This window comes from Mollisia scopiformis, assembly GCF_001500285.1.
Source record: "Mollisia scopiformis unplaced genomic scaffold LY89scaffold_20, whole genome shotgun sequence".
NCBI lineage: Eukaryota > Fungi > Ascomycota > Leotiomycetes > Helotiales > Mollisiaceae > Mollisia > Mollisia scopiformis.
Window position 1 is genome coordinate 354,983 of NW_017263600.1, and position 8,474 is coordinate 363,456.

The 8,474-nt window shown below is 49.4% G+C and overlaps 3 protein-coding genes across 3 annotated transcripts; 1 reads left to right on the plus strand and 2 right to left on the minus strand.

Moving 5' to 3' along the window:
* Window positions 1–1,099: 1,099 nt before the first annotated feature.
* LY89DRAFT_785373 (Cloroperoxidase) lies at window positions 1,100–2,991 on the plus strand (the record flags this gene model as incomplete). Its single annotated transcript, XM_018222887.1, has 6 exons — window positions 1,100–1,207; window positions 1,279–1,358; window positions 1,414–1,562; window positions 1,635–2,049; window positions 2,130–2,240; window positions 2,295–2,991. The coding sequence occupies 6 exons, from the start codon at window positions 1,100–1,102 to the stop codon at window positions 2,683–2,685; spliced, it is 1,254 nt and encodes a 417-aa protein (XP_018067150.1). The 3' UTR covers window positions 2,686–2,991.
* A 251-nt stretch (window positions 2,992–3,242) lies between these two features.
* On the minus strand, window positions 3,243–5,032 carry LY89DRAFT_785374 (uncharacterized protein). Its single transcript, XM_018222888.1, has 2 exons — window positions 4,418–5,032; window positions 3,243–4,369 (listed from the first exon to the last, which is right to left on the minus strand). Exons 1-2 carry the CDS (start codon window positions 4,849–4,851, stop codon window positions 3,370–3,372), a joined length of 1,434 nt encoding a protein of 477 aa, XP_018067151.1. The 5' UTR covers window positions 4,852–5,032; the 3' UTR covers window positions 3,243–3,369.
* Window positions 5,033–5,609: 577 nt separating this feature from the next.
* LY89DRAFT_709372 (cytochrome P450 monooxygenase-like protein) lies at window positions 5,610–8,077 on the minus strand. Its single transcript, XM_018217751.1, has 5 exons — window positions 7,702–8,077; window positions 7,549–7,645; window positions 6,894–7,489; window positions 6,707–6,844; window positions 5,610–6,657 (listed from the first exon to the last, which is right to left on the minus strand). Exons 1-5 carry the CDS (start codon window positions 7,823–7,825, stop codon window positions 5,696–5,698), a joined length of 1,917 nt encoding a protein of 638 aa, XP_018067152.1. The 5' UTR covers window positions 7,826–8,077; the 3' UTR covers window positions 5,610–5,695.
* Window positions 8,078–8,474: the final 397 nt, after the last annotated feature.

Here is an 8,474-nt window from a genome sequence, read left to right on the forward strand (position 1 = left end):
TGCTTATAGACCTGGGGTTGTTGCTATTGTTCTGCTTAGCACTTGTCATCACATACCAAGGTGTGTTGGAGGAGTTCTCCGAATGCAATACCCCGCATCCGAAAGTGCCTACGACCTACACATCTGCATTTTGATCTTAGCGTATACAATGCGGGGACATTGAAGAACCCTCATAACGCACGATCAACGTTTCATGCCTCGGAGCTTTACAATAAGCTTAACCCAAGCTATTTCGAGCGGGTCTTTTGAACTGGGGTGCATTCCACTAGCGGCATTCCCCCCTCATTCTCGCTAAGCCTCGCTTCGGCAGTTTGGCGATCTTCATCCGAAGTTGACGAATCATCTTCCTCCAATTCCAAAGAGGAAGGCCATCTACCGTTGCATTCGAAAGATCTGCAGTAAAGTTGCTATTCTCAATATATTGCCATGTGCGTATGTGTGGCAATCAATTGCTTCTTGCGTATCGATAGTCTGCTGCTGATTCTGCATACCCTGTTCTGAGCTGATGTGCAAGCTGAGTAGAGCGGAGAAGCCTCCAGTCGAGAGTGGAAAGATGTTCATATTCACGTTCACATGCTATGCCATGTGCCCCATCCTCGGTACGAACCTTGATGCAAGGTACCTTGCTTCTCTCGCGTGGACTTTCGGTGCCTCTTCCTGAGTGCAGAAGTTATCGTCAGTCAATTTGCGAACCAATCGAAAGCGTCTCCTCAGGCGATCATCCCAGATCAGGTATGATGACACCCTTGCAAGTTCCCTTGCAGATGGTAGAATTTTTCATATGTCGTCCTCGGGATATAGAAACGTGCCTCGTGCTGGTCAACGAACCTAGGCGTCCTGACTAGAAATAAAGTTTAGTGGCTTCGGCTTTTCATTCTTGTTCTGTCGGATTTCTGGACCTGTGATGTTTTAGCCCTAAATCAAGACTACTAGGAAATATATGATGATCAACGCTTGTGGCCGGGGTTGTGGCTGATTATATGAATGGTATCTCCAGCTTCAAGATCTGATAATTCCTGCTGGCTGCTTCACTGTCAACCTGAAAGTCATCGTCTATCTATTGCAGCAGTTATCTCGTTCATATCTGGCAATCAACAAAATGAGATACTTACCAGCTGTTGTCTGCTTAGCCGGCCTTGCAACCGCATTCCCCTTCATAGCAAAGCAACCTGGCATTCAAAACACTCACCTCCTCCTCCGACAGCAGGTACGTATCCTACTCCACATCATCCTTCCCCCAACCATTTCCCCATCTAACCATAACTAACAACTCAACAGAGCGGCAGCGGACCAGGAAGCGCCGCAACCTGCCCATTCAACCCAAACCACCAAGACGCCATCCCCGTCAGCGATGAATAGTAAGCCAACCCTCTCCTCTCTTGCTTGTACACATACTAAACAATACAACACCAGCCCCTACAACTCCGCCATAAACGGCTCCGCAGGCAAAGGAATAGGCGGATACCTCGTCCCCGCCCCGGGCGACCCAGACCACCAATTCATCGCCCCCACCGACCAAGACATCCGCGGTCCCTGTCCCGGCCTGAACGCCGCCGCAAACTGTAACATCTTTCTTTCTTTCCTTTCCCCTAAGAATGCCTTATTATGACAAGCTAACCACCACCCCCCAAAAGACGGCTTCCTCTCCCGCGACGGCATAACAACCTACAGCGAGCTCACGGACGCCGTCCAAAACGTGTACAACATGGGCTACGACCTAGCTCAATTCCTCGCGCTAATCAGCATCATCGTGGCGGACGGCGACATCATCACCAAAAAAGTGTCCATAGGCTGCGACGCCACGACGCGGACCGCGAGCCCGCTGTCCATCAGTGGCAGCGAGCCGGGGCTCGATGGGCATAATAAGTTCGAGGGCGACGTGTCGTTGACGCGGGACGACTTTTTCTTGGCGAATGGGGATGATTTTGATTTTAATGGGACGCTGTTTGGGATGATGGCTGAGGTTACGGGGGGGACGTTTGATTTGGAGGGGTTGGGGACGTATCGGTATCAGCGCTATGTGCAGAGTCGGGAGGAGAATCCTGAGATGTGAGGAAACTAACACTGTCTTCCCTTATACATTGTGTTGGGTTGGGGGGGATGATTACTTACTTACATGGCTGGCATAGGTTCTTTGGACCCCTCGGCCTCTTCCAATATGGTGCCGCTGCATTCGTATACGAACTCATGCCCTCCGGCGCCGATAATTACGTCCCCACCCTCGAAAACACAGCTTCATTGTTCGTCCCCTCCCTTCCCTCCCCTCTCTCCTACTCTCACTAACACCCCTCCAGTTTCGGCGCCGAACAACAGCCCAACGGAACCTGGACGCACGTCCCGGAACGCATCCCCGCCAACTGGACGAACCGCATCTCCCCCTTCACGCTCCTCGACGTCGTCGGCCAAATCTCCGCCATGTACGGCGCGCACCCGGTCGGCATCGGCGGGAACGTCGACGGGGCGTTCGTGGGCCTGGATTTCCCGCCGTATATCGAGGGCGGGAATCTGACTGCTGCGACGCCGGCCGATTATGCGTGTTTCTTGTACCAGCTGATTTCGGGGCCCATACCGAGCAGTTTGAATAGTGTAATTACGCCGCTGGTCGAGGCGTTGGAGTTTGTGTTGGTGGAGGTCGGGGGAGAGACTTTTACGAATTTGGGGTGTCCGGTTCCGTTGACTAGGTAGATGGAGGAGAGGGGGTGGGAATGAGTAGATGTGAGTATCGGTGGGGTTGGATGGGTATAATATTCCCTGAGCTCACTCAATAGTTGAGAGGTGTTTATATACTCGACCTCTCGTGGGTAAATTGCATGATCATATTGAACATAGCAAAGGGGTGGCCTGATATTCGAGAAGTAGTGCATTCGAAGCGCGAGCTGTAAAAGAAAAGGGATTCTTTGTAAGAAAACGGAGTTTAGTATGAAATCAGATGAAACTTGAATCGAGACTTGTCTGCATCTATGCACTGGCGGGGCTCAGTCATGATACCTGGGCTGAACAATCCACTTGGAATAGACGTGGTCTGAGGGAGAGACTTTCTTCTCAGAACAGACATTCTCCGCGGTCTCCCTCAAGACAAACATTGCTGTTGGACTAAACATCATCTAAATCAAAAGCTTTCTCAATGACATCATACTATGCGCTTGCAAAGTACTCAATTTCTACACTCATATCGCAAGAATTCTGGATTCTCCACTAAGAGCATTCTTCACAACCCACGGTCAACTATCAAACTCGCAATCAAGAAGATCATTCAACATTCATAGATACATACTCAAACAGAAGGAAAAATTCCTCAAACCCATACTCCCCGCTTATTTTGGTCCCAGGGTATACCATTTCCCACCCTCCCAATCGAAATTCAAATACTCAAGTCGCGATTCTCTTCCCACTCCTCACTTGCACCCTACTTTTGGAACTCGCCCTCCCATTCCCATTAATGACCTTCCTCCCTTTATCTTTCTCCGCTTGTTTCCCTTTCACCTTGGCTTTTCCGTAATTGAAGATCGACGCTGTGATCCGGAATGGAAGTCCGATCAGCCAGCCGGCAGCTTGGACTGGTAATACAACAGCCGTAGCGGCCCACTCGATCAGCACTCCCGTAAAGCCCCTCTTGTGTTGCGCAGTGTTGGCTGCTGCGGCGGCTAGCGAGATAGCGTCGTTGAGTCGAGCTTCTAGTTCGTGGAGTCGAGAATCGGTCTGGAAGGCTTGTAAAGTAGCTCTCTTTTCGTATCTCCTGACTGCTCTATTCAACGCATCGAGCTCTGGTTGGAGGCCCCGTCGTACTTCTGTTGTTATTATGGCAGATTGTTTGCCGTTAAGTGTTGGTTCTAATGTTGAAGGAGTCGCAGCTATCGAGTTTCGAGCTTCGAGATCTTCGAGGCGGCGGGTGAGGTCTTTGACGTCTGGGGAGGTGGATTGGCCGGATACGGTATCGTAGGGATTGGTGTTTACTATTCGTTGGAGGTGGAGGGTTCGTGCTTGAATGAGCTTCACTAAGTGGGCCATGGGTCGAAGTTCGGATGCGAGGAGGAAGATGGTGAGATTGTAATCTGAGACGAGACCTTCAGAGGGCCGACTGAGTTGTGATCGTATAGTGTGAAGGAGGTATGCTCCAAGTAACGGGAACAGGAAACAGGAGAGCAATGCTAGCATCTCGTGTGTGTATAACTCATTTGTAGCTGCTTCGTGAGCAGGGAGTCTTCGTACTGGTTTCGGTGCTGGCTCTGCCTGCTCGTCTTCTGGAACTTCTTCTAGGGTCGCCTGCGAGAAACTCAGAGCATCATCACCCTCGCTCTCTTCGCTGATCAATGTATCCCCATTATATTCTTCCTTCTTTCGAATCTCCTGTGCAGAATGATACCAATCCCTTTCCATCATCAGCGGCATTCTGCAAAGAGAAGAGCCATCAGCTTACCATGGTAATCTTACCGACCAATTTAAGAAGATAGCAGCAAGTCCTAACAGCATGACATCCGTGATCACCGAGCTCCCATTCGTAAAAACCATTCCTCCCAACGCAGGCAAGAGCGCGAACGCCAGTGGCGCCGAATCCCAATTTGAGGACTCATGTTTTGGCTCTAAGCCCGTAGCACTTGGCTTTGGGAGCAGCAGATTATCCGTCGACGATTGAAACGATTTCCTCGCTTCTCTCAGCGAGTAATCCGAAAAATTGGAACTCCTCCGTCGTATGCCTTGTGCCGGCGCATCTTGAGATGTCGAGAAGCGGTTGTTTGGAGGCCGATGTCTGTATTGTGCCGATTCATCGACCGTCAAAGACCTCCTCGGAGGGCCTTTTGGCGGAGAGAACGTCCTCCCTGGAGGAGGAGGAGGAGGAGAATCCTCTGTCATGATGTTGTTGACGACGAAAGGCCGAGGTTCTCGAGCGGAGAGGAAATTGAAACCTGGGGGAGGTGGCCTTGGCGTTCGCGGAACGATGACGCGCAGATCAACGACAGGGAGCAGGGGTTTGTGTGTGTTCGGGAGACATCGCCAACTTTAAACCTTTTCTCGTCTTCAGAAACGGAACAGAACATTCGGTCAGCATGAGGTGACACAGATCTCAGATCGGGTGCAGATATTCTTGACGTGCAGATCATTCAGCTCAGCCCTGATTTTGCGAATGTCGTGTCACCACGTCTCAAAACTTGCGACATCAGGATCTCGATCAGAATCGAATCAGGGCCAGGTACACTATCAAAGAGCCGTGTTATGCTTCCGCCAAACATGCTTTGGTGTGATGCAGGCACAGCACAGCAGAGTTGGCTGGGTTTTGGCTGACGGAATTCCCGGGACTGCCAATGGAAAGAGTGGGAGAGATAAGCAGGGAATGTGTGCATTTGAGGTGCAGCTATACTTTCACGTGTTGATTCAATTCGTTAAGTACCTGATTGTCAGACATCTCATTTGCGTGTATGTCGGTCTCATTGGGGGTCGCTTCTAGAGCAAACCACCTCGACCAGGCACACTCAAGTCTATTGATACTTGTCGCTATGAAGTCGAGACTCAACGTAAATCTGTTAAGAAGGGGTAAGACAAGCACTTCTCTAATTGTCACTTCTCTTCCACCTAAATCTACCATGCTAGGCCACATCAAACAATTCGAAAAACGTATGTATAGTCAACGCTATGTAGTCTCCTATTGTACAAATCTGCTATGCAACTCTTAACTCCAGCCCGATCCTATCCCAGGATCTCATTCATACAGCCCCAAGAACCTCTCTTCACCCCTCCGTCTAAAGACCACAGGAACCTCGTCCCCAGCCCTCAATTGCAACGTGATCATCTGCTCACTCCTTGCAATCATCTCTTCTGCTCTGATTCTCGCCTTCTCATACACACTTCTCCTCTCTTCCTTCCCCATCCGCTCAACCTCCTCATCTGATGCGAAATCAGAGACATCGAGCTCGACGCTGTGCTTTTGGAATATAGCCGAGAGAACAGCTGTAGACTCAACTTGAGCGAATCTCCGGCCAGGACAAGCTCGCTGACCATCGGAGAATGAGAGGAAGGAGCCTTTAACGGGAGTGATGAGAGATGTAGATGTCGATGTTGCGAAGGATGTAGTTTCCAAGCCATCTGCTTCAACTTTCTCCTCTATATGACCATTGCCATTCTCCTTTACGGCGCCATTTTCGGCGTGTCCATTCGCGTCAGATTTAGGAAGCCATCGTTCTGGTCGAAATACCGAACTGTCCTCTCCCCAGTATCTTGGATTTAGATTGATACCAACTACGTTTAGATGCACGAATGTCTCATTTGGGATAACAAATTGTCGACCATCGAGTGTTACTGTTTGATCGCCTGTCGTAATTTTCGGTACGTTGCAGATGGCGGGGACTATACGCAGAGCTTCCGACATCGTGGCTCCTACCATTGAATTGTATAATCTTGGCATGTCTTCGTAATACGACCATTCTGAGATAGGTTTCTCGGGCCCAATTATATTGTCGATATCTTCTTGCAGATGTCGTTGTATCTTCGGATTCAATGCTAGCTCCAGGACCGTATAGTGGATATTATTGGCCGTTGTTTCGTGGCCGGCGAATAGGAAGATGAAGCAATTTCCTAAGATTTCTGCTGTGGATAGAGTTGGTGCTTGTTGCGTCTTGGACGTGCTTGAGGTAGTGGATTCTTCGTTTGCTTTAATCATTGGGCCTGGAAGATATCAGTTTATTGGACCGAGATTTCAAGAAGTCATATATACCTAATAAGTCCATCGTTCCTTTGTCGCTTTCTCCAAGGTACATCTGCTTCTTCTTGATATCCAACAGTTCATGAAAATATGCCATGCATTCTGAATATGCGGTATATGCTGTTTGGTGAACCTTGAATGGGGATATCTCTGCCTTCAATTAGTAGTCCTTTCTTTCTGACAGCGATTAAGAACATACTTAGCAAGCTCGGTGGTATTAGCACATACCACATCAGCTTCTTCAACAGCTGATTTATGCTATCCTTGAATGTCAAAGTATGTGATCCCTTCGCCTCGTGCTCGCTGAAGCCTGGTACGCCATTCCCAAGCAGCTTCTCCTCTCCTTCTTGTGGCCATAATTGCGGTACTCCAAATCCAGCGGCGCATATGACATGTAGACTCAATGTTGCAGCGTCCACAGCCGTATTCCCAACCTTCAGCTCTCCTTTCGACGCTTTCTGTTGCGAAGCCCATAACCCCATCATACCCTCCGTCTGCCTCAAGCTCTCTTCAAACACCATCCTGTTACTCTTCTCACTGAAGCTCGGCCCCACGATTTTTCGATGTCTCTTCCATTCTTGCCCTTCTTGTGTCAGAATGCTCCTGCCAAACAGATCCACGATCTTGTATCCGTCCGGTTTCAAGAAATCGGTTTTGCGAGCAGTGAATTGGGTAATGAGTTCGGCGTTCGAGGTCTTGAGGTAGATCATGCCTGGCGTTACGATGAGGAAAGTGTCGCCCCATTTGTTTTCTGCTTCTCGAGGATGCGACCAGGAGACTTGGCGATCAATGAGACTACATAATCAGTGACTGAACTCGAGTTGCGACATCGAGAAGAGAGAAGTGAGACGTACTAGAGATACCCCCAGCGATTGACGATTGGAATTGCGCGACCAATTGGGCCCAAGATTTCTGCGACGAACAGGAAGAAGTATCCGATTGGAATGAATGCTGGTTGTTCGTAAGTAGCTGAATTGCCATCTGCGACTCGAGGACGGAGTACTTACGTCCGAGCATATATGGTAAACCCGTCTTCTTCGCCTTCTCGATATTAATTCGAAGATCGCGAATCAAAGTCGCGATGGCCCAAAGAGCCGCACCGCAGACCGTCAGAAGGATGAGATTGACCATTGTGGATGTGCGCCAGAGAGTGAGGAGAAGACGCGAAAAGAAGGAAAGGTTTGGGAGTGAACTTGAAAGCTGAGACAAGATGAAGGAATCATCGAAGACACAGCAACGACGATCACCTACCTATCCTTACCCCACCGGATAATTATGGAGTCGCGCTTGCGGGTAGACTGTTTTGTAAGGTTGCAAGGGAAGGTGAATGGCTGAAGTGCTGAACGAGATATGGAACACCAGTGGATATTTTGTCGCAGTGGGTGTCATGTCGTACCAAGAAACGAACAGCGGTGCGCATCGCCACGATGTCGGTTGACCTTTGCATGGCATTTCATTGGGTTACACAACGTGAGACAGTATGCAGGTGAAGCTCCTTAAAACGGACAGATGCGAGTCCCGATTTCAGATGGCTTGCAGTGAATGTTCAGCTTGGGAGGCACCGGCAGATATTTAGTCCTGTGTCGGCCGCCATTTATTCTGATATCAACCTTTAAATGACATTATTCTTCGAGTATCTTTGTCTATCGTCTCTTCCACGGCATGATTGCATCTGAATTTTTCGACCGAAACAAAGGCAGGTTTGCCTCAAACATGTTTTGTGTGAGCTGAAAAGCCGCCGTCATCGCGAGAGACCGGAGCTGGGCGAGGTTCACATTTG

Bases quoted from the DNA above. Each gene is read 5' to 3' on its own strand.
- LY89DRAFT_785374 (XM_018222888.1), bottom strand. From the start codon at position 4,851: ATGACAGAGGATTCTCCTCCTCCTCCTCCTCCAGGGAGGACGTTCTCT. The intron at 4,370-4,417 runs GTAAGCTGATGG...GATGATGGAAAG, and splicing joins TGGTCGGTAAGATTACCATG to GGATTGGTATCATTCTGCAC.
- LY89DRAFT_709372 (XM_018217751.1), bottom strand. From the start codon at position 7,825: ATGGTCAATCTCATCCTTCTGACGGTCTGCGGTGCGGCTCTTTGGGCC. The intron at 7,646-7,701 runs GTAAGTACTCCG...ACGAACAACCAG, and splicing joins TTTACCATATATGCTCGGAC to CATTCATTCCAATCGGATAC. The intron at 6,845-6,893 runs GTATGTTCTTAA...AATTGAAGGCAG, and splicing joins AATACCACCGAGCTTGCTAA to AGATATCCCCATTCAAGGTT.